The sequence below is a fragment of the Cordyceps fumosorosea genome, assembly GCF_001636725.1.
Source record: "Cordyceps fumosorosea ARSEF 2679 chromosome Unknown scaffold_1, whole genome shotgun sequence".
Taxonomy (NCBI): domain Eukaryota; kingdom Fungi; phylum Ascomycota; class Sordariomycetes; order Hypocreales; family Cordycipitaceae; genus Cordyceps; species Cordyceps fumosorosea.
In genome coordinates, this window is record NW_017387301.1 from 2,740,724 (window position 1) to 2,767,252 (window position 26,529).

The 26,529-nt window shown below is 55.4% G+C and overlaps 8 protein-coding genes across 8 annotated transcripts; 4 read left to right on the forward strand and 4 right to left on the reverse strand.

Annotated features, from left to right (window-relative positions):
• Positions 1-426: 426 nt before the first annotated feature.
• On the reverse strand, positions 427-3,997 carry ISF_00885 (ARF GTPase activator; the record flags this gene model as incomplete). Its single annotated transcript, XM_018844492.1, has 5 exons — positions 427-3,092; positions 3,153-3,219; positions 3,273-3,647; positions 3,709-3,842; positions 3,931-3,997. The coding sequence occupies 5 exons, from the start codon at positions 3,995-3,997 to the stop codon at positions 427-429; spliced, it is 3,309 nt and encodes a 1,102-aa protein (XP_018708942.1).
• A 2,811-nt stretch (positions 3,998-6,808) lies between these two features.
• ISF_00886 (C2 domain containing protein) lies at positions 6,809-10,963 on the forward strand (the record flags this gene model as incomplete). The annotated part of the gene is made up of 1 exon (XM_018844493.1): positions 6,809-10,963. One exon carries the CDS (start codon positions 6,809-6,811, stop codon positions 10,961-10,963), a length of 4,155 nt encoding a protein of 1,384 aa, XP_018708943.1.
• Positions 10,964-11,410: 447 nt separating this feature from the next.
• ISF_00887 (protein kinase domain-containing protein) lies at positions 11,411-11,995 on the forward strand (the record flags this gene model as incomplete). Its single annotated transcript, XM_018844494.1, has 2 exons — positions 11,411-11,682; positions 11,752-11,995. 2 exons carry the CDS (start codon positions 11,411-11,413, stop codon positions 11,993-11,995), a joined length of 516 nt encoding a protein of 171 aa, XP_018708944.1.
• Positions 11,996-12,733: 738 nt separating this feature from the next.
• Positions 12,734-15,427, reverse strand: ISF_00888 (Glycosyl hydrolase 92; the record flags this gene model as incomplete). The annotated part of the gene is made up of 6 exons (XM_018844495.1): positions 12,734-13,779; positions 13,830-14,138; positions 14,192-14,969; positions 15,039-15,079; positions 15,130-15,231; positions 15,277-15,427. The coding sequence occupies 6 exons, from the start codon at positions 15,425-15,427 to the stop codon at positions 12,734-12,736; spliced, it is 2,427 nt and encodes an 808-aa protein (XP_018708945.1).
• Positions 15,428-18,666: 3,239 nt separating this feature from the next.
• On the forward strand, positions 18,667-19,971 carry ISF_00889 (UDP-glucuronosyl/UDP-glucosyltransferase; the record flags this gene model as incomplete). The annotated part of the gene is made up of 3 exons (XM_018844496.1): positions 18,667-18,715; positions 18,786-18,953; positions 19,007-19,971. 3 exons carry the CDS (start codon positions 18,667-18,669, stop codon positions 19,969-19,971), a joined length of 1,182 nt encoding a protein of 393 aa, XP_018708946.1.
• Positions 19,972-20,303: 332 nt separating this feature from the next.
• On the reverse strand, positions 20,304-21,815 carry ISF_00890 (hypothetical protein; the record flags this gene model as incomplete). Its single annotated transcript, XM_018844497.1, has 2 exons — positions 20,304-21,587; positions 21,654-21,815. The coding sequence occupies 2 exons, from the start codon at positions 21,813-21,815 to the stop codon at positions 20,304-20,306; spliced, it is 1,446 nt and encodes a 481-aa protein (XP_018708947.1).
• Positions 21,816-22,586: 771 nt separating this feature from the next.
• Positions 22,587-24,128, forward strand: ISF_00891 (hypothetical protein; the record flags this gene model as incomplete). Its single annotated transcript, XM_018844498.1, has 2 exons — positions 22,587-23,312; positions 23,376-24,128. 2 exons carry the CDS (start codon positions 22,587-22,589, stop codon positions 24,126-24,128), a joined length of 1,479 nt encoding a protein of 492 aa, XP_018708948.1.
• Positions 24,129-24,339: 211 nt separating this feature from the next.
• Positions 24,340-26,254, reverse strand: ISF_00892 (Chloramphenicol acetyltransferase-like domain protein; the record flags this gene model as incomplete). Its single annotated transcript, XM_018844499.1, has 3 exons — positions 24,340-25,899; positions 25,958-25,970; positions 26,040-26,254. 3 exons carry the CDS (start codon positions 26,252-26,254, stop codon positions 24,340-24,342), a joined length of 1,788 nt encoding a protein of 595 aa, XP_018708949.1.
• Positions 26,255-26,529: the final 275 nt, after the last annotated feature.

Below are 26,529 nucleotides of genomic sequence, written 5' to 3' on the forward strand. Positions count from 1 at the left end.
GAGAAACGAAACACTGTAGTAGTTCATGTGTCGCTGTCTGGCCGCACGCCTCGACTCCTTCTTCCGGCAGAAAAGAAAAAAGAAGGAAAAATAATACACGCCCTGTCCTTCTGCACGAAAGAAAAAAGAGAAGCGACAAGGGAAGAAGCGGCAGGGGCAGAAGGCAATGCTAGAAAAGCAGAAGAGACAAAAAAATACACCAGCCGCCAAATCAAAAGCAAAAAACCAGCGTCAAGAAGAGAAAGCGCCACAAATTATACCCAACCCATATTAACGTACCGTCCCTTACTTTAATAAACGTAACCTGTTGTTCATCCGTCCCATTAAATCGTGGCGGTTAAGTCGTTCTGCATTTCTGCGATAGCGCACTTCCATCATGTGGTAACATAGGCCAAGCCCCGTTAGTCGATCCCAAATGCCGTTCTCCTATTTCTCAGGAATTGGCGACCTGGCCAGTCTCCCACCGGCGCTGATGCGCTTCTGTAGTTTGGCAGTATCGGAGCGTGTTCTCTCCACCTCGCACCCACTGTTAGGGAGCACTTGGACCGAGTCTCTTACTCCTGCTCGAGTCTTGCCCTGCTTTTGCTGAACGTACAGCTGTGCGAAGCGGCCCAGCGGGAAGGCAGGCGGTGTCGCTGGGATTTCAGCACCATTCTGCGTCAGCAATTCTGCAACTGGGAATGGCACTTGCTTTCCCTCCTTGTCCGCGGTAGCCCCGGGTGTTGGTGACGGTGACGCTGGATCGGCCGCTGCCAGTGCCAGCCACACGGCATGTGTTCCCCTCATTCTGTCAACAGCGTTGGGGTTGGCCTTGAGCGCCAACGCATACAAAACCTGCTGGATTTCATTCTTCTTAATTGCTGCCAGCAAAGTCTCATCGGGCGTTGCGTAATGCGACAAAGTCGATGATATTGGTTGCACGTAGCTTCGGTTGACGTATTTATTGGTGATAAACTTGAGGCGGACCTCGCGAGTTGCTTGCGGAGCAAGTTTCGTCGTGGGATCCAGGGTCGCCTCCCAAACCATGTTTGAAACTCGGTTTCCAATCAAAACGAGTAATTCGACAATATCGACAGTGAAAGACTTGATATCGAGAGTCAATGACCGCACCTTGCTGATGTGAGTACCCAGCGAACGGTGAATGCCGCTGCACTCGATGCAGAGGATAATGCCCAAGTTGATAGACACCCACTCAACCTTTGAGCCCGATCCACAGTCAGCGCACCAGTTATTGCCCTGGTCATTGTCCCGAAGCATTTGCAGAAGCTGGTCGGGGTTTTCATCGTACCCTGCGCTGTGGGTTCGTACTGGCGCGGGTCGAGCTCCAACAGTGATTCTGCGGAATGGGATGCCACTCGAAGAACTGCCGTGCGAATGACTACTGCTATGCATCAGCGCCTGGGTTTTGCCGGTAAGAATAGAGCCAATGTCTCTCTTAATGGACGAGTCGTGGCTTGTATTTGCTGGTGCGGCATATCGTTCACGGCCGCTTCTGCCTTCCACGGCGCTTTGCAAGGCATTGTTGATGGAAACTATCCAGCTGTTCATGTCTTCTCCCGATGTAGCCTGGTAGACACGCTTGAAATTAGGGGTAATTACTTCAAAGCAGAAGCGACGTTCAGCATTGCGAGCCTCCCGCACAGATGCCATCCTCAGGTCAATGGGATCCATGTGGAGGTCTAGTTTTTGTTTCCAGTTACTGTATTCCAACAGCTGACCCTGGTCTAGCACAATCCAAAACTTGTGCCAGCCTTGCTTGTTGAGATTTCGGGGATCAACATGGCCACCGGGGCGATTGAGCGCCCAGAGAAGCCCTTCTTTGCGATGCGGAACGGAAGACTGTGAAGGGTTCGGTTCCTCTAAGTCACGGAACCCCTTGAATTTGGTGTTTTGAGAGGGACTGCCGATGGTTGTGGGTAGGCCGCCTTGGGGGTTGACCACCTCGACGCCGGATATGCTGACCTGACCGCCAGATGACGTCGACCTCAGTTGAGAGCCGGTGCTATCAGCCCTGCCTATCTCCGAGTCGGAATTGTGGCCCGTGTTGCCATTAGAAGACGCGGTCGGAGGCGGAACGGCGGCAAGGCTGGCCTGTTCGGGCTCCAGATAGGGGGTGTTACTCTTTTCCAGCAAACGCCGCTTTTCTTCGCGTTCTCGTCTTTGATATTGGTATTCCTTGTCGGCCTCACTAACTTCCGAGGACAGAGCGTCAAGCTGCGGCAGAAGAGCTTCTATCTTCTTTGCCGTGGCGAGGAAACCCTTGGTTTGTGCATCAGCATACTTTGTCAGGTGCGACAAGACTTCTTGCTCCTTGCGACCACCATGCAAATCCTGCATGAAGCTGGAGTAGTCGAATCGTTTGAGCTCGAAGTTGCGCCTCTTGTTTTGGTATTTGGAGTCGCTGTCAGCGAGTTTCTTAGCCTTGACCGAGTCGTGGCGCTGGCCAAGGTATCGCGATACGTATGCGTAATACTCTTTGCTCTCATCTTCAAAGTCGCGTTTCTTTGCCTCTGCTTGCTTGATGTCGAGCTGGTAAAGCTTGTTTATCGGCTCGATGATGATCTTCTGCAGGTTTGCAGTGTTCTGGCGGTCGTAGCTTAGGATTTCACGGGCGATCTTGTCAAAATAGTGTTCGAGCGCAGGCTGAACTGCGTGCGCGTTGGTGCTGGAGGCTTCACGCAAAGCGTCCATGAAAGCGACCAAAGCCTCATTGGCGACTAGTTGGCAAGTATGCGCATGTTCGGCACTCTTTAGCACTCTCTTCATGTGGATTCGCATATTGCCAGTCTTTTGCTCCAGGGCTTTAAGAGTGGCCCGAAAGACAGGACCATCATCCGATACCGACACATCCTCACCAGGACGCGGACATGAGACGTCGACCTTGACGGGCTCCTGGACCTGCGGTAGTATCGATGGCGAAAAGGTTTCTAGTGCGCCAGGCAAAGGCGATAATGGTACTTCGTCGATGTCGGAGTGTAAGCGAGAGTCTACTGATTGAGCAGAGGCAACACGAATCTTTGGAGGCGAGCCGAGCAGGAAGCCAGGGTTCGGAGAGTTAGGTTGACTGGTGTAGGCTGGGGAGACCGGAGAGGCTGCGATACGAAGGTCAGCCGAGAAAAATTAGCGACACGATCCTGCGAGGAAGTACATACAAGCTACCCAGAAAGAGAAACTGGCGAGGGCGTGCAAGCGATGCGCACGGGAATCATACTCGACAAACTAGGCCATGTCAGCACTCGGGGGAGATGGCACCCAAAACGGCGGGAACTTACACTGCAGAAATTTCTCCAACCGCCGATCTTGTCCTCGACGGGCTTGGGAGGTTTCCATTTCCAAGTCCATTCAAAGGTGACAGAAGAGCTGCCGCTGGTGGAATAGTCTCCGACGAGAGCGACGTTGTCGTTTTTGTGGAGGTTCGGGTTGGCAAGAAACTCGCGAGTTACGAGGTTTTCGACTTCGCGCGAGGTAGAGCCGCAAACGAATGTTAGCCCAGATATGCTGGTATCGGGAGTAGCGGTGGTCGCATCGGGAGGAGGGGAGGTAGGCTGGGTTGCGCTTGGCTGGCGCAAGACGAAAGTGAATGTGAAGATGAGTTCATCGTCGCTATCGAGCTTGAGCAAGAAGCCTGAAGCACCCGGCTCGGGATCCTAGAAAAGCCAAGTGGTTAGAAAGAGAAGACAAGTCGAAAGAGACTGGCCGCCAACGCACCTGGACGAATTCTACAGGGGCCTGTTCACCAGATGTCCGGATGACAGCCAGCCTGGTCGCAGGGAAGGTGTTTGGGGTAACATGGACAGATGTGCGTTTTCGCGGATTGGTAACGATGAGGGAGGAAATAGTCACTAGGTAGAGAGAAAATGTTAGGGGGGTTGTCGGGAAAACTGCAGGCTGCAGATTGCAGGTGATGAAGGGATCGCGGGGATGGCATACAGCGATTCTGGTCCCTGAGGTAGAGGGCGGCAGCCTGGTCATCGGGTTTGCTGGTGATATTGCCCATGTTGGCGGTCTATCGGCTGCAACCGCGGGCGAGGATGCAGGAGAAGTAAGCGCCGGGGTAAGCAGGCCGGTGAGGGCTAGGAAGAGGAATCGACGAGAATAATAAGAGTGATGTGCGGTGCAGGCGCTGGCTGCAAGGAGCGAGGATCCAGGAAATGCAGGCGGCGCGGGGCTCAGAGTGGGACAAGAGCAACGGCCGTCATCTGGCTGGGCGGCAAAGGGTAAGGTAGTTGGAGGAGAGGAGAGCGTCACGGCGATGGAGGGCGCGTAGCGATGAGCAAAATCGATGTAAGACGGAACAGGCGACTCATGGAGTGTGGGTTGAAGGTGGCAAGAGACGTGGTGGAGGAGGAGGAGGAGGAGGAGGAGAGGGAAAAGAGCGAAAGGATGGTTGGTGGTTGCGGTTGCTGTTTGCTGAGGGTCGAGGCTTGGAAGAGAGAGAGACAGCGTGCTGAAGCTTTGTGTTTTGGTGGTGAGGAGCCGTGGGGACACTACCTGGGGCGGAGGTATCTTCGTGGGGAAAGTGCGCCAGCAGGTGACTTTGTAAGGTAAGCAGCCCAAGGTATCTCGGTCTACCTCACTACTACTAAAACTATCCGCAGACAGGTTAGACTTTGGGAATTGAGGGGCTCCGTGAGGATCTTTATTTCTTCCGTCAGAGGAGTCTAGAGTGCCCTGGATTTTGGACTTTAGCGGATCCAGGGCCAAGCTGACAGCTGGGCGTAGCGCTGAGCTGCTGTAGAAGGGTCCTGTCACGGATATTTACATGTCATTTATTAATCAACTTGGAGTTTATTATCTGGCAGCCGATTAGGGTTCGACGTGAGACGGTTAGTCAAATAAGGACTGATTCGTACTGGTATCCGTTTAGTGTCAAAATAGACTCCTTTCCTGGAATCAAAAGGGGCTGGCACATGTACTGCAGTATCGAGGTAAGACAGCACCGCGTGGCCTGCGCCGCCTGCATGCACAGCCCATATCACTCCACGAACTTGCTGCTGGACGGCGGTATCACGAGCATGTCTCGACTGCTAGGCAGACAGACGGGTGACTGATTAGTTTCTGGTAGTCAAATTAGTATTTTGTAGCCACTGGATAATTATAGTCGAATATTGCCACCCATTTCTAGGTTGCCACTCTGGCAGTTCGTTTATGTAGATGCCTACTTACCTAGTAAATAGGTTGATGTACGAATTACCACTAACAGATATCGGAGACGAGCACCTGCCAAACACTCAAGCAACTTGGTCTTTGCTATTGAGCTGTAAGAAAAAAAACTCCCCATTTCCTTAGGTTTTTGAGCTCTCGGTAAATGCACCTAGGAGCCTGATATTTGCATCAGCTATGTGTTCCTTCAACATCTTGAGCGCCGTACAAGCTAACTACTTGGTCGCACGGAGCCAACCAGTGTTGCGTTTTATTTCGTGATGTGACATCTCTCCACCTTTTGCCTTGATTGCGCATCTGATGCGCTAGGTAGATCGAAGAAGAGTTTAGGCGACAATAGTAAGTTTGGACAACACGAAAGTAGGCAAGCGGATTCGCATGTTGCCATGGCGGTTCAGTAAAGGGCCCAGCAATCGTTCCGTGACTAGCATGAATTAGAATTGCCGCAATTCGATGATAAAATGTTTGTTTGTTTAATCTTTCTCAAAAAAAAAAAAAAAAAAAAAAAAAACCCCGACTGCCGTCGACTCGGTGGAATGCTGGCCACAGTATTGATCTGGGATGTGGCATCCTTGTGTCATTCCAAGAGGTATATCCGTAGTTATGCCTGATTTTCCAAACTCTACGGCCTTCCACATGGATTTTCTTTTCGTTTTTTTTTTTTTTTTTTTTTTTTTTTTTTTTTTTTTCAAAACTGAAATGAACTTGGTCGTTGATAGTTGTGGCTCTCTTGAAAAGTGTAGTTTTGGATATGCGCAGCATCGTATTGTATTGTACTGAACTTGGCTTTCTAGCAAAGGTCCAGATGCAATCTTTTTGTTTCATTTTCCTCAACCCTCCCTCACATCATAGATACCAGCGATGACCGCCTCGTCACATCTTTGTCCTCATTGTCTTGCCCATTTTCCGTTCCTTTGCCCCCACACGCTCTTCCAGTGCTACCCAAGTTCAGTATGGCGCCCGTCTTTGGCCTCCTTCCAGGGCCCTGGCGCTGCTACTATTCTTGGCTCCTTTGGTCTTGCATTCCACCGCCTCCACGATACCAAGAATGGCGTGTTTCCAAGCTTGTTTGGTTGTTTCAGACAGGTCTCCAGGGCAAAGGCATTTTTTGAGCGGCCCAAGCTCTGTTGCTAGGGGCGCTTCTGTCCAGTGTCCACACAGTACCTACGGAACGCATGCCTTCCCCGACCCAGCGCTTGTACCTGGAAGACAGAGACAGGGAGGGAGGGACAAGATGACGTTGCGCTCCCAAGACTTGTCGCACCTCTCGTTTGGGCTGCCTTTTCCATCTACCTGTCTACTTTCGAGCTTCAAGTTACATCTGCACAACTCCAACTCACAATTCCATCTGCTGGCAGTCTCCAACTGCCGAAAGCCACACTTTTTTTTCCCTGCCGCTCTTTCAACCTCCCTCCTGTACCACTCTGTCTCTGTCCTTCATTCACTCTCCCGCCAGTCACCAGCCGCCAACCTGAACCCATCACCGTGACGCTAAATATCCCACCTAGCTACTTCAACCTTCCGCCCCTCGTTCGCCGCCTGCTACCCGATCATCACAGTTGCTGTCGCGCCCATCTCTGGACCTAGGTCATGAACCACCGCAGAAAGCACTCTACGCGTCGACTTGCTTCTTGAGTCTCCCGCCATGTCCCAGGATTTTCGCAGGTCCTCGGTCGGCCGCCGTCTTAAGAGCAGCAGCAAGGACTCAGGGCGCCGCGCCCACCCCAAGTCCAAGTCCAACATCACCCTTGTGGAACATGATGAAGCCCGAAGCTTCGCCCTACGAACCGCATACCTCCACTACCTCCTGCAGCCGAAAGCGAAACGAAAGCAATACGTCGCCGCTCCCAAGCCCCCAGCTCGCACCCACACCAGTGTTGGCCAGCTCGTCCAGGAATATGTGTCTGGCAGCGCATCCGCCCTCAAGCTCCCCAGTAGCTTTCCTGTCGCACTTCTCGATCGTGTCGGCGGCGTCTTAAAAGGTTCCGAGCGCTTGCCCGGCTTCAACGATGCTGCTGTGAAGCGGAGCTTCGCAGAGGCTTACATTGCCTTTTCCGAGAAGACATTTTGCAAAACCATTGAAAAGGAGCGCAAATTCGAGCCCCTTGTTCTCATGTTTTACTCATCTGCGACCAAAGCCGCCCAAAAAGGGCGCGCCCCCGACGATGACTCCTGGAAGCTTTTGCCCGATCGTCACCTGGCCTTGTTCGTCCGCCTCGCCGCCACCATGCTCCGAGACCAAGGTCACGAACGCGACAAATCTGAGTTGTTCTCCAGGCTTATTACCCTGGAAAACAAGCTCCTGACCAATGACCAAGATCTCGTCAGTTCTGGCTCCGATTCTGCAGGCACCACCATTGAGGTTGTTGTCCCTCTGAGTTATGATGTCAAGGACATGCCTATGGTACAAATCGTCGCCGGTATATTTGGGCTCAGCCTCTCCGACGTACAGGCCGAAGTAAATGAGAAGCACACCGTTTGGACTGAGGAAGCAGCTCTGAGGGATCTCAAGACGTACCAGCAGCGCCTAACTTCCAACGGCTCTGGCGCTCTCCGCAGCGACGACTTTGATGTCGAAGAATCATTCACTGAGTGGCAAAAGTCGGAAGCCCACTTTCTGTCGCAAATGATGCTGGAAATCTTGACTGCCAAACCGGAGCTTACAAAGTCGTCTTCGTCTGGCGACAAACTCCTGCCCAGTCGCCCACAATCTATGTACGTGGAGGACCAAGCCTACGCCGACCTCAGCCGTGCCATCTCTTCGCTGGACACTTCCCTTGGATTCGATCCCTTGGCTTCCATATCCTCCATCTCCAACGACGCGAGCAGCATTCGTACTGTCGAAGAAGGTGGCTTGTATACTTTCATTCCGCCCAACCCTCGAGCATACTATAAATATATTCTCCAACACGCTGTAGCTTTTGACCAGCTACATGCCGACCCCGCACTCGATTACCAGCCCCTCTCCAAGCAATCCATGGATCTCATGACGGAACTTTGTGTGCGTTGGCGACTCCCGCAGGCTTCACGATTAATAACTCTGCTTGAAATTGCGGCGCGCAAGTTCCTTGACCAGGAGATTGTGCCCGAGGAGCTTGATACCATCATCGAAGTCGTCAAAAACCCGCAACCAGAACCCAAGAAGCCACCGTATATTCAAAACTATGCATTACCCCTGACCGATATACCACCGAGCAAATGGACCATACACGACTTTGCCGTCTATCAAAGCACATTTCACTCTATTCATGACGCTATATTACGAGAACTTTACGACATAATGGCACAGTGCTACGATAGCAAGCCTCCAAATATTGGCGCTGTCATGTTTATCCTCGAAAACCACATTTACAAGGACGAAATATTCACACCGAGACCCGAAGCAGTGGCTGAATTCACAGAGTATCTTACTACCGCCCTCCGGAACAAGGCAGTCGAAGTTTACCGTGAAAATATGCGTAAAGAAATTCCAGTCGTCAAGGAGGATTGGGAGTTTGCGCATGTTGTGAAGCTCGGCAAGACCATTACAAAACTTTGTGACCGTATTCGCAAGAGATACAAGAACAACCAAACCATCATCGGCGTGGACCCTTTTGCAATCCTGGTGGAAGAAATCTTCCCAAATTTTGAGAGCGATGCCGGCGCCATTCTCGAAACGATTCTTGGGCAAGCGCAGGTCAGCGGTGAAGACATTGATATTGAAGACGGATTTGAGCTCTACAAGGAGCTTGTTGCTATCCGACGCATCCACCATGACTATCTTCCCACCAAAGCGTTTGCTTTCAATATCGAGAACTTGCTTGTCGACTTCGTCTGGCGGTGGATTCGCGTCGCTGAAGGAAAAATGTCAGACTACGTCGACCAGGCAATCAAACAGGACCAATTTCAAGTTCGCACCGCACATGTTGATCACATCGTGCGCGACTCAGAGAGACATAGCGTGTCTGTCATTGACCTGTTCATGCTATTCAACCAGACAGTTGACCAGGTCTTCAAGCTGGAGTGGGACAATGATGAACACCATGCTCGTTTTATGACGGCGCTTGCCCGCAGCTTCTCGGCCGGCTTGGGCCGCTACTGCGAAGTGATTGAGCAGCGGTTTACCAAGGAAATGGATCGTCCATCCGCCGAGGAGATTGCTTTGCAGAATAAGTCGACGCAGGAGAAATGGATGCAATTTGCCAAAGATGCCTGGAACAACAAGGAAAAGGCGGAGCCCTTCCAGTTCTTTGCCGAGTCCTTCGTCAAGCTCAACAATATTGAGTATGCCATGCAGGAACTTGACAAGCTGGAGAAGAGTATGAACTCGGATGCCTGCGCCGAATTACTGGAGAAGATTGATGGCCCTAGGAAGCAGACACGGAAGCCAAGCAAGTACACGTTCACCATTAAGGTTGTTGAAGCAGAAGATCTCAAGGCTTGCGACCCAAATGGTTACAGCGACCCGTATGTGGTCTTTGGAGACGAGTATCAGAAGCGTCTGTACAAGACCCGCATCATCTACAGGAATCTTAACCCGCGCTGGGACGAGTCATTTGAGTTTACTGTGCAAGGCCCGGTAAATCTCATTGCCACTGTTTGGGACTACGACTCGTTTGGAGACCACGACTATGTTGGCCGGACGTCGTTGAAGATCGACCCGGCCCATTTTGGTGACTATCTCCCTCGAGAATTCTGGCTGGATCTGGATTCTCAGGGTCGAATGCTTATCCGAGTAAGCATGGAAGGCGAACGAGACGATATCCAGTTCCACTTTGGGAAGGCTTTCCGCCATCTTAAGCGAGCTGAGCGAGACATGGTGCGCAAGATTACTGACAAGGTAGGCCTCATCAAGTGCGTTGCAGTTGAAAATCGGCTAACCAGAGAAAAGCTCACGAGCCAGATCAACTCGACACTTTCTGTCGAGACGCTCCGGGGCCTTCTGGGGTTGAATGGCCTCGGTTCGCAGGTTACTAACCTGTGGAAAAAGCGTACATCCACGCTCCCAGTACTGACGCCTCAGCAAATCGTACATGCCCTGACGCCGCTCTTTACCTATTTCGACGAAAATTTTGCCATTATGAAGCAGACGCTGACTGATGCGACAATGATCGCCGTCATGACGCGATTGTGGAAAGAAGTCCTTATGACGATTGAAAACTTGCTCGTACCGCCAGTTTCCGACAAACCCTCCACGCAGAAATCACTCAGCAGAAAAGAATTGGACATTGTGTACCACTGGCTTGAACTTCTGTTTGGCTTCTTCAACGCCAAGGAAGAGCACTCTGGCGAGCAGCTCGGCGTTCCTGCCGAGGTTCTCAAGTCGCCTAAGTGGCACGAGCTGGCGTCGCTCAACTTCTTCTACTTTGAAGACACGCACAGCCTCATCCGCGAATCGGAGCGCATGGCTTCGGCCACGGCGCAGCGCGCGCAGCAGGCGCTCCTAAGCAACCAGCAGACGATGCGCCACTCGGCGCCGCCGGGCTTCGGCGCGGCGCTCGGCGGCGCGGGCGCCTTCGCCAGCATGGGCACGATCCGCCGCGGAAAGAGCATCATGATGAGCCGCAACCTGGGCACCATGCGCAAGGCCAAGGAGGCGAAGCGTCGCGAGACGCAGGCGGACCCCAGCGACGACATGATCCTCCGCATCCTCCGCATGCGTCCCGAAGCGGCGCACTACTTGAAGGAGCGCCACAGGCAGAAGGAGCGTCAGGCGGCGACGGCGGCGGCGGCACTGATTGTCAAGAACTCGATCACGCAGGGCTGGGGGGCGAATGTAGCTGCAAACGCCTTTGGGAGGGTCAATCTGCCTAGACGGTGATTCGTTACTTTCTCGTTGCTCTTGCATTGTGTTTTTTTCATGCATGGCGTGTCTATTTTTATTTATGTCGAATTTTTGTGTCATGGAAGCGAGTTATCATGATATCCCTGCTTACTTTTTATATGGGATGAGCGCTGGTTTCTGTGTTGGTTTGTGCAAAGTTGAGAAGGAATACAGAAGAACTTGCAAGAAGCAGGTTTTCCCATAAAATACAACCGAGTTTATTATGATGTATTTCTGAAAACACGTCTCGAGGAGTGTTGGCTAGGTACTAGGCACCTTATAGAAAGTTACCATAAAGAGCTGACTAACCTGCGGTCCTGCTTCTGACAACCTCGCTCGCCCGTCATGTGGCCGCGACGCATTAAGTCTCCGCGTTTCTTTTCTTGCGGCCTCTCGCGTTCCGTTTTCTTATCGCCCTACTCGAGAATACAGCAGACGGCCGCCATGTTTGCCGGCTCGACACGGAAGCGCCTTGCAAGCAAGTTGGGCTTTGCTACCCAGACGCCGCCCTCGCGACCAGGCCCATCGACGTTCCCTTCCCAGGGCTTCACCGTGATCCCTGGCGACCACCCACTGGAGGAAGAGTCTATGCCCGAGTATCAAGCCGATCATTTCTATCCCATGGTCCTGGGTCAACTCCTCCACGATTGCTACCAGACCGTGGCAAAGCTCGGCTACGGGTCCTCCTCGACCGTATGGCTGGCGCGCGACCTTGAGTAAGTTCAGTCAGCCAGTGCGAACCGTTACAAGAAACAGCAGCATGGCTAAACTTGACAGCTTTATAGAAAGAACCAATACGTAGCTTCGAAAGTTTATATGCATAACTCCGTTAAGCATCGCGAACCTCCCTTCTACCAGCACTTAGAAAAGGCACTGCCTAGCCGCCACACCGGCGCATCCAATATCAGGAAACTTTTGGCTGCTTTTGAAGTTGCAGGTCCCAAGGGCAAGCACATAGTGTTGGCTATGCAGGTCTCACAGATGAGTCTACGCGACATGGATGCCTATGAAGGGACAAGGCTTTCGTAAAAGTCTTTGTTAAGAGTGCCATTAAGGAGCTCCTCGAGGCACTTGATTTTCTCCATACCGAAACCCATACCGTTCACACAGATGCGTACTGATTTTCTGGTTCCTGAATCATCCCCACGTACCAAAGACAACCGCACGTCAAAATTGTTCGCGAACACGAACCATCGCTGCGGATTAGACGTCCACCCAGGCAACCTGTTGCTCGCGCCTAGAAGACAACACCGCCCTCAAGAAGCTCGAAGACGTCGATCTGACGAGCCCTGTTTCCCGCAAAATCTGCCCCAATCGGACAATATACTGCTCGCCCTGGCTCAGGCCGCAGGTTGGGCCTCTGCTGCTCTCCGACTTTGGCGAGGCCCGACTCGGCCCAGGCCCGCACGCCGGCGACATCATGCCCATCATGTACCCCCCTCCCCCCCCTCCCTTTTTGGAGGCAACGTTTATAACTATCATAACATTTTGTTTTCAACTTACGCTATACTTGCTATACACGGCCGCGGCTATGGTCGATGGCGTTGTTCAAAGGTTCAATCACTCTACTGCGGTGTAGGGAGAAGATTGCGTACTATATTCAGCGAGGAATTTGCAGCTCAATATTAGAAATTGTAGAATATAACATTATTATTAAAACAATTCAAGAAATTGCTATTTGCGGATCAATCGCTCCTTCCTCATTTGGCCCCGACTGCAAGTGATTACAGACAACTGCGTGATCCAATTCCCAGCACTCTCCAACCCTTACTTCCAGAAATGTGTCGAAGCACTCGGTGGGACATCGTTCGGACCGCTCCCCCAGCCGCTCTCCCTCGGCCCCAGGTGCAGCTCCAGCACACCGCCCTCGCGGAAGAACTCGTGCGTCAGCCAGCTCTTCATGAGTGGGCTGCCGTTGAGCGTCGCGTTCTGGATGTAAATGTTCCTGTACGCAGCGTCAAAGTTGTGCGTGCGCACTGTGGCCGTTTTGCCGGTCACGGAGTTGAGCAGGCTAAACTCGCGGAAGAAGGGCGCGGTGATGAGGTAGACGTCCTGACCGCTCATAGGGAACAGGCCCATCATGGTAAGCGCGGCAAAGCTGGCCATGGAACCCGAGTCGTCGTTGCCGGGGATGCCGACGATGGTGTCGTTGAAGGCGCTGGGAATGTAGCGGTGCGCGTACTCGGCCGACAAACCAGGGCGGCCGATGTAGTGGAAGAGGAAGATCATGATGTATGACTGCTCATCGCCAATGTAGAAGAGGCCGGGCGTCTCGTGCAGATAGCGCAGGCGGCGGAGGAACTCATCGGTGCCGCCGAGCGTGGGCACGAGCGTCGCCACGTCGTGGGGGATGTAGAACGTGTACAGCCAAGAGCCAGCCTCATATGTCTCGTGACCATCCTCATTAAGGTAGCAAGATGTGAAGTTGTAGAGGTCAGTGCAGATGGCCGGGTCCTGGTAACCAAAGGTGCCATTGAGGTAACGCGGCTGCAGGAAGCCCTGGAAGCTGCTGTCGACGAAATCGGCTTCGTTCTTGCTGCCGGTGAGGTTCAGCCGGGAGCGCGAGGTTGGGTCGAACATGTTGAGCCAGTTGCCGGAGCGGTTGAGGTACTTTTCGGCGTCGTGCACCTTGCCCATGTCACGCGCCATCTCGGCGATGCAGAAGTCGTTGTAGCTGTACTCGACGGTACGGGAGATGCTGCGAGTGTAGATGCCCACTCCGTAGGGGTCAAAGTCGTCCGTGGGAATGTAACCTAGGGTCTTCCAGGAGTGCAGACCACCACGACCCTCGACAGTCCACAGTGGCGGTTCATCTTCACGGATAGTCAGTACCGGTCGACAGAGATGTGATGCGAGTACTCACCTTCCGCGTCGGAAATGACAGCTTCATACCCAGTCTCCCAGTCAATTCCATCAGTCAGGCCTTTGAGATACGAGTCGGCCAGCAAGTTATCCGCGTTGCTGCCTCCTTGGGTAAATCCCTTGCAAAGAGACATTCGGCAGTCAGGCATCTTGCCCTCATGACGGTAAACATCAATCAGACTACGAATCATCAGGGCCTGAGCATGAGGGTCAACTAGGGTGAGAAACGGGTGAGTGCTCCGGAAGCTGTCCCAGATGCAGTAATAAGAATCGAAGTACGGCTCGTCGCTCTTCCAGAGAGGGTTCTCGCCTACACGAAATAAGCCATAGGAAGGTTAGAGACGTGTCAAAAAAAGCGCTTACCGGTGTAGTCCTGGGGAGATATGAGACTTCTGTAGAAGCTGCTCCAAAAAGTCCTCTGCAATGACTTGTCAACACCTGAGCTATCCACCTTGACGACATCAAGCTTGGAGCGCCAGGCAGCCTCAGCCTGATCGCGGATCTTTTGGAAGCCAAAGTCAGGTATCTCCCTCTCCGCATTCTTACAGGCCTGCTCGGCGCTGATGAACGAGAGTCCCACGCGCGCCAGAATTTGGTTGTCTTTAGGCGGCCTAAACTGAACCCAAGCGCCGGCAGGGACTTTGTTTGTCACGTTGAGACTTTTGGGGTCGTTTCCTGCACGGTTATTGATCCAGACGCCGTTGTCGCGTACCTGGGCGCCGTGAAAGTCGACGCAGAAGTGAGAGTCGTATGTGCCGACGCCAAAAGAGGGGTTAAAGGTGCCGTTGCCAGTGATGCGTCCTGTTGTCCCGTCCACTAAGACCGTGGCCTTGCTGCGCGACTCGGACAGATCGGACAGGTCAGCAATAATGAGGGGAACATAAGAAACGCGCGGGTCTGTATCCTTTGTTGGGGAACCGTCTGTGGGAAAGGTGAAGCGGTAGAGGGCCGTATGGTTGGAGACGGTCATCTCCGCCGTGATAGACGTGTTGAGGGAGATTGCAAAGTAGCCGGGACGCGCGACGACTGTACCATTCTTGCGTTTAGAGGCCCGTGTGATCTTGTTAAAATAGCAACGGTTCAGCTCATTGCCAGGACATCCAGTCTGGGCGAAGAGGGGAAAATTGCCCATCGAGGCGCCCTGAGATTCGGGATTTAGCGACATCTGTCGTCGGCCATCCTAGGGCCGGGCTGGTCTTCGGTGACTTACACCACCAGTTCCACTGTCGTGCATGTGAGAAAAGCCGGTGACTAGAAGACTGTTAGCTGCTGATACTGTGAAAATGCATTGATTCACATACCATCGGCATCGTTGGAGGCGAAACCGCCTTGGATTTCCTCGTTGACGTCGGCAACAGCCTTGGCCATGCTATATGGCAGACTGGCGCCAGGAAAGACATGACCTGATGAGGTGAATTAGTCTCTATATCTCGTTACCCGGAGCTCACGACTTTGCCCACCCCCGTTAACAGTTCCAATGAGAGGGTCTACATAGTCGAGGACGTCAAATTTGGTCGAATTCTGCGCGTAATTAGATACCTGCGCAGCGGCAACAGCAGCGTACCGAAGCTGGCCCAGAGCCGAAAATCTGAGAAGCATCTTTGCGGGCAAGCTCAAGCCAAGGGAAGTTGGCGAACGAGGTAAAGATGAAGGGTGAGAATCCCGCGGCAGCAAAGTCAGCCAGCTGCCTATATGTACAATGCGGGGGAGCAGCAGTAGGCCGTGGAATATTGCAACCATATGCAAGAATTAGTTCGGAATGGCCGGTCATGATGTCGTGAACTCGCTTAGCGGACTCATGCTGAAGGAGCGGTGGGTGAATCGAGACATGAAAGGAAGCGGGGTAGTTGTCAAAGGCAACCTCTGTGTAGGATCGACATGACACTAAGATCGGACCGCGGGGGAAAGCAGGGAAGGTGAGGTCGTCGTGCTTGATGGCTGCAGCACTTGGCGTGTGGTCTTGGCCTGCATCATCGTTACTAGGCTGCTAGCCTGCAGCTAATACGAGTGCTTGCATGTAACGAGCAGCCGGTGCAACCGTCTTTGCTAAAAGTTGGGCAGAGACAACGGTGTCGGTATTTACCGGTGTACCTACGGAGCGCAAAGCTCTGACCTCAGCCTAGGAAGCAGCGATGAGGGCCATGACGCTTGGAAGGTGCATCTCCTAGCCTCTTGAACGGCAATGACGAGCTGAGTTTTCTGCTTGGTGCTCTATCGATTGCATCAGTCAATCGAGATTTATTATCACTAGAATGACCATCAGGCGTGTGTATGACCCATGTGCCCAGTTTCAAGCCCAAATCTCTTTCGGTCTCTTTTGCCGTCTGTCTGCGTTGTTCTGCCCGGTTCGTTCTGCCTGGTTGCCTAAACAATCCTCGTAATCGTCGGATTCGACTAGGGTCCACGAACTTATCGGTCGGTGCACGCAAGTAGTATACTCGCTCACGAAAGTAGTCAACGATCCGGTGACGCTTTGTGGTTCACGATGGATGTATGTAGATGTCAAATCTGCAATTGCGTAGTACCCCTGGCTGATTCTGTGCCTGGTCAAGCCACAGAGGCTGCGATCGGTGGCTCGGCGTGCGATGACCCGCCTCCGCAATCTATGTAGGCGCGGAGCACCAAGTTCTGACTTATTAGACGGCCAACACAGTGCTCCAAGCAGCCACAGCTAGCCGTCATGCGCAGCGAATTACTATTGGTGCTGCTATTACCTAGCCGTAGGCTGCCTACATAGTTGTGCTCATGATGCTGCTGACTGAGGTTGCTGGCCTACAATTGCCCTGTGGCAGCAGTCCTAGTGGCGGTGCTACATCGCTGTGGAGCCGTTAGTGGCTGATAGCTGCTTCCATCTAATTGGACAAAGGGTGACATAATCAGTCAGGAAACGGCAAACGCCAACAAGTCACGAAGCGTCTTGACTGGCCCAATCCCACCGATACATCGCCCTCGCACTTGTCAAAATCGGGCAAGCACAAATTCAACCAAATGGGGCCTGTCAAAGAGTTCGCTCCTTTTGGGCTGGACCAAGTCCACTGATATGCTGCTGCCGAAAGCCTCTTCTGCGCCGTCCCGGGCTCCAATCGCCCGCCAGATGTGGCGCCTCCAAACCAACAACGCAGTCTCTGAGCCGCAAATCAAGCCGCCTCCGCACCCTATCATCCAGCTTATTACCGTTCCCTTTATCAATGTCAGCCCGTCTTGTCGTCTACTCTCGCTTTGTGGGCCGTGTGGCTATCTACAACTAGCCTTCTCCCACCATCGATATCTGCGACGATTCAGACGCAGCCGGGCTTGTCCCACGTTGGCTTGAAAGTTCGGTGTCCCCGTGAATTCCCGCTCTTACACAGGCTACATCAGACACAATTCTGCCGCGGACTGCCCGACGGGAAGCCGAAACTGCCGTGGATGCAACCCGATGTGTCGATGCAGCTCTGCAAGGCCCGTAACTGATGTCGCATCATCCACCGGCGACCCTTGTCGAGCGTGGTAGCTATCGGGCAACTAAGACGAGTATGCGTTACTCTATGTACAATATCGATATCACAGCTGAAAAGAACAGTCGGAACATGTGTGGCCATGGACATCTACATGCCCAACGACTTGCTGACCATGGTGAGTTGCGCGACATGACAACCCCCCAACCAATACCACATCGACGGCAACATATGTGGCACTATCTGGTCTGGATGGCTCACGATGAACCAGACGAGACATGCATAGGCTCGTGGCCAACATGCACATGCTTGCGTAGACCGAAAACCTCCGAAATGGGGGCCGTTCGGTGGACTCTTTGAGCCTCTTGCCTATCGCCGATTGGGCTTTCCCATTACGCTCGAATCCGCTTAGAATGAGGAAAACGACACTAATGCAAGGCTGGCTCGCTCAGCCCAATGCCATTCATTGTTCCTGACCCATGTCGCTGATGCTCAGGGTCTCGGCCAGGCTAGTCTTCTCCATGTTCCCAGCGTCGCGGCTCAAATAGAGTTTTGCAACCAACGTCTGTCTTGGCGCAGGGCATCTCCGTTTATCGCAACCTCTCCGGGATATACCTCTATCGGCAAACCTTGCTCATCTGCTCCTTCGGCCGAAGCAAAACATAGCCGTCCGACCTCGCCGCTCCTCTCTTCCGTCGCTGCGCTATCTCACGACACCCATAAGCCGTCTGCCTAGTCATTCTTTAGACTCTACTCTGTGCAGCATCCAAAGTGGGCAAAATGATGTTGCACAATTCATTCGATGAATTGGCTTTATGCCGCTCCGCTTCTCCATTTTCTAGTTGCCTGGCCCTGGATTCTGACGGAGCAGCTCCATCGTCATATCGTGGGTGAGCTTGCTAGCTGGATGGCGTTTGATAATAAGAATTAGCTTGGCTGCTCTTCCGAAATGCATTTGGGCTTTCGTTGTAGTTCATTTCTCTAGGACATTTGTCTCACCCTGTTTTTATACCCGCAGCATAATGCATATTGCCTTTTTGACGAACCCGGCCTCGGGTCAGGTCAATGTGCACTTTGCAACGGCACAACAGCTCGTTGACGAAGGCCACCGCGTCACATTTCTCTCAGCAGAATCGTGCGGTAGCAAAGTTGCCCGTTTCCGAGAATGTCAGTCCTTGGCACAGCAGCCTCTTGTTCACTTCATTAGCTTGGGCTCTGCACAAATCATTCAAGACTAGTATGCCTATCCCGGCTCACACAACCTTACTCACAAAACTGACCGTTTATAGCACAAAATTGGCACAGGTTGAGTTGTCGACCATGCAAGGAACCCCTGGGAGCATTAAAAGCTTAGTGACGGGCATCAATGGAGCATTTGGACCCAGTGAGGTCTATGCCAATATGGCCGTCAAAGTCTCACAGAGACTTGAAGATCTGGACCCCGACATGGGTAAGTGAACTCCAGATATTCCATCACGCGAGTTCCATCACGCGAGGCAAGCAGGCTAATATTTGGGCAGTCTGCGTCGACTGCTTCTCGTCTCCGTACATTCACGGAACGCGGCTGGCCCGGCGCAAGTACATTGTCTTCGTACCCTGCTCGCCTGGTCTTACCGCCTCACGCGGCAGCTTCATACCGCATCCCATTGCTGGCAACCGCAAGAGGTCATGGGGAACATTTTTCGAAAGTAAGTAGACTTTCACTAGAGAGCGAAAAGATGTAAACTTACACCCCTGTCAGATGCCGTTCTTCAAGCGCACGAGTTTCTTCACAGCCGCACCGATGCCAAGCGACGTGCAAAGCGCCGCTTGCTATTGGGCGGACTCAAGCTGAAGTCTTTTGGATACTCTGAGGATACATGGATCCTGCCGCCATACTGGAAGGACCCTGACTGCGTGGCCGGCGTGCACTTCAACACGCTAGGCCTCGCCGACTGCCCGGAGCAGCCGTCGAAATTGGCTTTTGTGGGAGCCGGTCTTTGCCCCGACATGTCGCCCGCCAGTTCCGCCGTCGACGAAGACGTCGCTTGGATGGATGAAGCTTTGAACAGTGACGAGTACGTGGTCTACATGAACATGGGTTCCATGTTTATCTGGCGAGAGAAGGACTTCTGGAATTGCATGAGGGTGTTCCAAAACATCAGCGACCAGCTCTTGGGACGCGTACGCTTCCTCGTCAAGATCAACTCGCCCATGGCCGCTGTCAAGGACGCTTCTCTGCACTTCCAGATCCCACGAGAAAACCTGCCCCCCTGCGTCCGCCTCACCCACTGGGTCCAGAACCAGGCGGCCATCTACTCGCACCCGGCGCTGCGCGTCTTCATCCACCACGGCGGCGGCAACTCGTTCAACGAGGCGGTGCACTTTGGGCTGCCACAGCTCGTGCTGTCGCAGTGGTTCGACACGCACGAGTACGGCTTCTGCGCGGAGAAGTTTGGGCTCGGGTTCCGCAGCCGGCGGCCGCCGCGTATCGAGCCCGCCGACGTGGAGGCGAAGCTGCTGCGGATGCTGGGCCGGCAGTGGCCGGTCTACAAGGCCAACTGCATGGCGTGGGCAGTTCGCAGTCAGATCGGGGGTGGTGCGGCCGCGGCGGCCAGGCTGGTGATTGCTCATGCGGAACAGAGTGGCAAGAGCGAGACGAGTCAGTCCTCACGATCGTCTTCGATGTGCTACTTGAAAGAGGAGCGCTTTGCTGAGAAGGTTTAGCTAGAGTTTGCTGGTACTTGCGTTGATCTGTGTAATGAGTCATGTTCTAGATGTTACAAAAATAGTGCGGATATGCAGTTAGAAAGTCATGAATTGGGCGCTGTACGTTTTAGTCTACCAGCTTGCATCTTGCCATAGTCTCCCGGTATTGCGACTTTCCATTTATCACGTGTATTCTTCTTCTCTCTTATGTAGTGCATGATGAACCATCTACTAGCGCTCTCACCATTATTATCCATCAAGGTCTGTTCGACGTCTAACCATGACAACTCAATAAACATGCTTCCTGATGGGCAGGGGTCCTGGGGCGTGATTCGGGGTCTTGTCACGTTCTAGATCTTTGCAGCCGGGGTGCCTTCATTACCACCACCACCATCCTGCACGGAAAAAATTGCCCGTCTAAAAATCCCCATGACCGTCTCCATGAGCGCCATCACGTCATCGCGGTCAAAATACTTGGCATCGAACAGCAGGTTGCACCGCATATCGCCCCGGAAGCTGTACAGCGCAAAGCACACGTTCGGATCCGTGTTCCGCCCTCCGGTGCGGAAGTGCACCAGCCTGGCCCTCGGAGGGATGCCCTCATCCGCCCGCTGCTGCTGCTGCTGCTGCTGCTGCTGCTGCTGGAAGAACTCTCCCTGGGAGGTCAGCGTCGGCCTGCTGACGAGCGGAACGACGGGCTGGTGCGACGACGCCGACGAGGCCTCCATCATGCTCCGGAACGCCGTCGGCGCGAGCTCGTCGTACACGCCGACAATGTGCTCCGAAGCCAGATCTCGGCCCTGCCTCTCCTGGATCGCTCTGGCTACGGCGAACACGTTGGCCGGCGAGCCCGCGTCGTCAGCGAGCAGGGACGCCTTGCCGAGCCACAGCGCGCCCGGCAGCACGCTCATCCCCACGGGCGGGCCGGCCTCGGCGCCGAGCCAGCGCCGGGCGTTGCCGCTGAAGACGAGGTGCGCCCCGTCCTCACCCCCGCGGGCGTGGCGCTTCGCCACGCCCACGGCGATGCACGCGAAGAACAGCGCCGTCAGGCTGACCCCGCGCGCCCGGGCCGCCGCGAGGGAGGCGGCGGCCTCGGCGGCGGAGAAGCGGACCTGCTCGTTGTGCACGAGGCTGGCGCGCGCGCGGTGCGCCGGGTGCACGGGGATGCCCAGCGAGGCGGGCAGGCGGGGCGTGAGGGCGGCGGCGGTCTCGGGCGAGAAGGCTCGCTCGAGGTCGGGGGAGGAGGAGGGCGAGGAGAGGTTGGCGACGAAGGAGGCGATGATGTGGTAGACGTCCAGGCTGGTGAGCGTGTGGGAGATGTTGAGCACGCAGCCCGGGCGGCCGGAGGGGGGCGCGAGGATGACGGTCAGCTTGGTGAGGTCGGAGGCCTGGCGGACCTGTGCGAGGAGGACTTCCTCGCAGGTGAGGCCGTCCGCGAAGACGCAGGTCTCGGACACCCAGCGCCGCGCGTCCTGGAGGGAGCGTATCGGCTGGAACGAGGCCTGCTCGTGGCCGAGGGTGACGCCGACTAGAGGGAGGCTCTGTCTGGTGAGCCACCAGGCTGCCTGGCATCGCTTGTGAAGCTCTGCTCTTGGGATGGTGGTCTCAAACTCTCCCAAGATGTTCAGTTGAAACTATATGAAAAATGGTAAATCCCGGTGCCGTACTCAACTATCAGACGCGACAGTTGTCCAACTCACGTTGCCGTTGTTTGTGAGCTCAGAGGCCCTGACGATGAGCTCTGCTCCTCGCAGCTTTCGAGAAATCGAGCCCGTGGCCGGGTCCAGATTCCACTCCGACTTGGCTTGCACCATGATGCTTGCCCTTGGTGTTGCTGTGGGCTCTTCCTGCGTCATACTCATGTTCCGTGATGACCACCAGGGCGAGGCAACGAGTAGTAAGTAACCTAGTAGGACTCGATGCAACTTGGTAGAATGCGGCCTACTTGAGTTGCCCCGAGGCTCCTCAAACCCAAATAGACGTTGGAATCATCAAACCCAACTACCGGACATGTGCAAATTGCGTCAAGATTGCCCAAGTTGATGGGCCAAGTCTCGACTCTCACGTCCTGCCCGAATCCCACTCCCGCTGCGACTTCCACTTACACTGGCACTTGGACATGACACAAGGCGAAGAATGAGAGCCACATGCCGACGACCGCATTGTCGGTAGGCTATCGCTTCCGCTAGTCACCACAACCAACGACTAGTGTGATCGCCCGGCCCATTGGCCTGGGTCCGCCTACCTACGGAAAGTTTATCCAGCTAGATAAGGCAAGGTTGAGGGTTGCAGTAGAGACTAGCGGATTGAGAGAAATATTGAGAAATCTCACGGGCTTGCCGAAGATGGATGGTGCGGAGGATTTGTCCGTTGACCTATCTCGGAACGGAGAGGTCAGCTTGGGATCTGATGAGATAACGGCCTGCGAAAGTCAATTTTGGGGCGGGCTAATAATTAACTTGCTACTTCTGGTAATACTTGCAGCCACACCCATGGTTCGCTAAACCTACGCCCTCCCGACCTTTATTGTAGAATGGACGAGTGTTGCCTTGTCTCGACCTACCTGTTGATGAGCAGCAAAGTCACTTTCTTTCAAACACCAAACCCTAGAATCGCCATCTTCGCAATACACAATGAGCATCGTTGGAGAGACGGAAGACGCCTCGCACGTCTGGCGCCAAACCTCCCCCGGCACCTGGTCCCGGGCCTGCCTCGGCGAGGAGCAGACGGCCTCGTACACGCAAAACGTGCGCGACGGGCACACCGAGCTCACCATCGCCGTGCCCTTTTCCTGCCGCGGCGTGCCCTCCGCCGCGGCGCTCACCCTCCGCGCGCGCAACGCCTGGCTCGCCTGCCACGCGCGCTTCCCGCAGGCGGCCGCCGAGATGTCCACCGGCACGCGGCTCCCCCAGCGGCTGACCTACGCGGCGCTGCGCTCCGACGAGGAGGCCGCCGCCTGGCTGCGGGAGACCCTTGTGGTGGTGGACGATGGGAGGAGCGCCGAGGAGGTGGCGAGGTACACGTACGGCCGGCGGCTGCCGACGAGGGGCAAGAGGAGCATGCTGTACTTGGTGGTCGGCGCGGAGGCGCGGGGGGAGCACGCGCTGGTGTGGAATGTGAGCCACGTGGTCTCGGATGCGTTTAGCATTCCGGTGTTCATGAATGAGATGCTGGGGCAGATGACAAAGGTCCCGGGCGACGTGCTGCTGTCGGTCAGGGACATTGACTACGAGGGCGTCGCGGAGCGGCTGCCCATCCATCCCGCGGTGCTCTACGAGGATCGCTACCGGCCGACCGCCGAGCAGCGGGAGCAAGCCGTCGCCGAGATTCTCGCGCAGGAAGACCTGTATTCGTCCCGTGTAAGCTGAACACGATCAACTTGACCCCCCCCCAATTGGCACCACCCTTACTGACCGTTGCAGATCGGAGAGTCCATCAAAATGTACCCCCGGGCGGACAGCGCCTCCCGGCCGCACGAGACGCACTGCCTGACCCTGCAGTTCACCCTCTCCCGGTCCCGAGCCCTCCTCGCCGCGCTCCGCCGGGAGGGCGTCAGCATCACCTACGCCGCCGCCGCCGCGACGCTGCTCGCCGTGCGCGCCGCGTACGCCCGCGGCGACGAGGCCGGCGCGCTGCTCGGCATGACGCGCAACGCGCGCCGCTGGGTCGACACGGACCGCGCCTGCGCCAGCGCCTCCAGCGCCGTCTTCCTCTGGATCCCCTTTGCCCCGGAGGAGCACCGGGGGTCGGCCCGGGATGCCGTGCTCGCGCTCGGCCGCACCATACGCGAGCGGCTGCAGCCCTACATCGCGGGGCCGCACCACCTCTCCCTGCCGAGCCTGGAGCTTGCCTCGCACCGGGCCATCGACGGCCTCGGTGCGGAAGCGCCGGAGCGCGCGGAGCCGTGCCCGCCGGGGTTCTCTCCGCAGGGCAAGTTGACGCTGAGGCGCGCGTTCGGAGGCGAGGGGGGGGTGAGCATTGAGGCGAAAGACTTCCGGCACACGGGGAGGCAGATCAACGAGTCGCCGTGGGTGGGCTTGTTTTCTCTGTGGGATCGGCTGACACTGTCGCTGGGCTTCGACTCCAAGTATCACGATCCGGAGATGATGGCCAGGCTGATCGCCGACGTCCAGCAGAAACTCGATTCTGTCGTCCACACATCTGCGAATCTGTAGAGTAGGGTTGAGGTAGTTGTACATGAATTGACCGTTGTTGTAAAGTGCTTCTGCGCCCTGGTCATATCATGCTTGAATGTTTACGTGCAAGAGCAACCAAGTTGTACATGCATTTACAGTGCCTGTCAAGTCTTTATCATACCATGCTTGAATACGCACGTCCGAGAGTAAACAAGTTCTGGATACTACCTGACCTGTAAAGTCTTCATCACTACAACTTGCTCCTCGGCTCTCGCAGCAGCGTCTCATACCTTCCAAAACTGCGCGGATCCCGCCACTGCTCCCTGCTCGCATACCCCAATATCCAGACGCCCCCCTCCACGTCCCCCAGACAAATGTAAAAGTCCCTCCTCGAGCTCTTCACCACCATGTGCCCATCCACCGCACTCATCTTCACCACCGCGGCCCCCTCGCCCGGCAGCCGCGCCGGCGAGAAGTCCACCTCCCCCAGCCTCACCGCCCGCCAGTCCGTGATGCCCGTCACAAAGTCCCCCGGCTCGCACGGCGCCACCACCGCCCCCGACGGCTCACGCCACCGCCCGTGCGCCAGCTGAAAGTTGAGCCACCGCTTCACGCCCTCGGGGGTGGTGCGCGCGCGGATGCCCTCGCGCACGTGCAGCGCCAGCTCGCCGAGCGGCAGCGCGGCGACCCGTCCGGCGGTCAGGCCGGGCAGGGCGATGGCCATGGCGCCGCAGAGGAGGTCGTTGTCCGCCAGGCTCGCGGGGTCGGCGGGGAGCCCGGCGGGTGGGCGGAAGCGCCCGTTGGAGATGGTCACGGCCGTGCTTGGCTGGTCTGGGGGGAGGTGCGCGTGGCTGTGCTTCAGCAGCCACGCGTACAGCACGTCCGACCGGCTGACGTACAGCTTCTTCCTCTCCTTCTTCTCCTTTGTGGTCGTGCCGTCGTCTTCACCCTCAGGTTTCAGCTTCTCGCCGTCCAGCCTCTTCTGCACAAAGGTCAGGTCGTACCGCGCCTTCTCCTGCAGCGCCGCGACAAACTCGTCCGGCAGAAAGATGCGCCTGTCCTCGATGGAGCGCTCCGGCCGCTGGACGTAGTGGTCCCACAGGTACCTCCTCATGAACCTCGCCTTGTCGAGCAGGCCGTACACCTTCCAGCCCTCCGGCGGCGGCGGCGGCGGCAGACCACCACCACCACTCGCCAACTCGCCGCCGGGCTCGTAGCCGAGGAACGGGTCCGCGTCCACGCGCTCGTACGGCCGGACCTCCCTCCCGTGCAGCGCCGCCTCCCACGCCTTCAGGAACGACTTGATCGTCACCAAGTCGCCGAACGCGTGGTTGACCGACATCGTCACCAGGGTCGCGTCCCGGAACCGCGTCACCTGGATCGTCGTCTGCGGCCGGTCCGAGCGCCGCAGCTGGTCGAAGCCGTCCACCGCGTTCAGCGCCGCGCACCGCTTCTGGTCCGCCGCCTCGGGACCCTGGCTAATCACCACCACGCCGCCGTCGTCGGAGGCCGCCGCCCCGCCGAAGCCGGGACAATAGCTCCGGATGGACCGGTGCGACTCATCCAGGCAGCAAAAGTCGCGAAGGTGCTCCGGGAGCGAGTCCTGCCGCTTCAAGTACTTGGCCATGCCGGTGGGGGTGCGTACGTGGTAGGCGAGGCCGGAGGGGGCGGAGGGACACTCCCGCATCGGCGCCTGCATGATGGGCCGGGCGTGGAGGGCGGTGATCCAAGCAGAATGGAGCTTCTCAAAGGAGAGCGGCGCGTTGAAGATGACGGAGACTCTGGCCTGGAGGGAGGGCTTGGTCAGTGACTTTGTCAAATAGAGATGAACTAACACGCTGTCTGTCACCAGCCGAAGCAGCACGTACCATCAACTCAACGCTGTCAGCAGGAACAAAGTATTAGCATCTGATGCAATTCTCATTTTGCGAATTTTTGTCAAGTACATACTTGCTCACTGTGGCGTTTAAGAGCGGAATGGGGACTACCGTGTAGTCTTCCGGGTGCATGGCTGTACTCATGCTGGGCAACACTGCCTTGTTTACTGATGCCGTGTATGCTGCTCGACGATTACCACGAGTGTAAATGCCGTTCTCGACGTTGCAAAACCTTTGGCCATGGAGAATGTGCTGCAACACAGCTAAAATAACATTGGTGATGCACATTCCCAAAGCACACACCCGGGGCGTCTCGTTAGTCCGCACGGACTATGTCAAAATGCCCGATGGTCTAGGCCATCATACCCAGCCAGGTCCTCGGTTATAATGCAGTTCATCATACCACACTACCTACCTCTATGCACTATGCACATCTCAAAGATTTAGACTTTTGGTCGTCATTGTCTCCTCTGAATGACCGAGGGAGGGGCTTTCTTATCGTGGCCATCGCCAGGGTCCGTCCGGCATTCGCTGCGCAGTTCGCTCTCTCAACCCCAAATCAC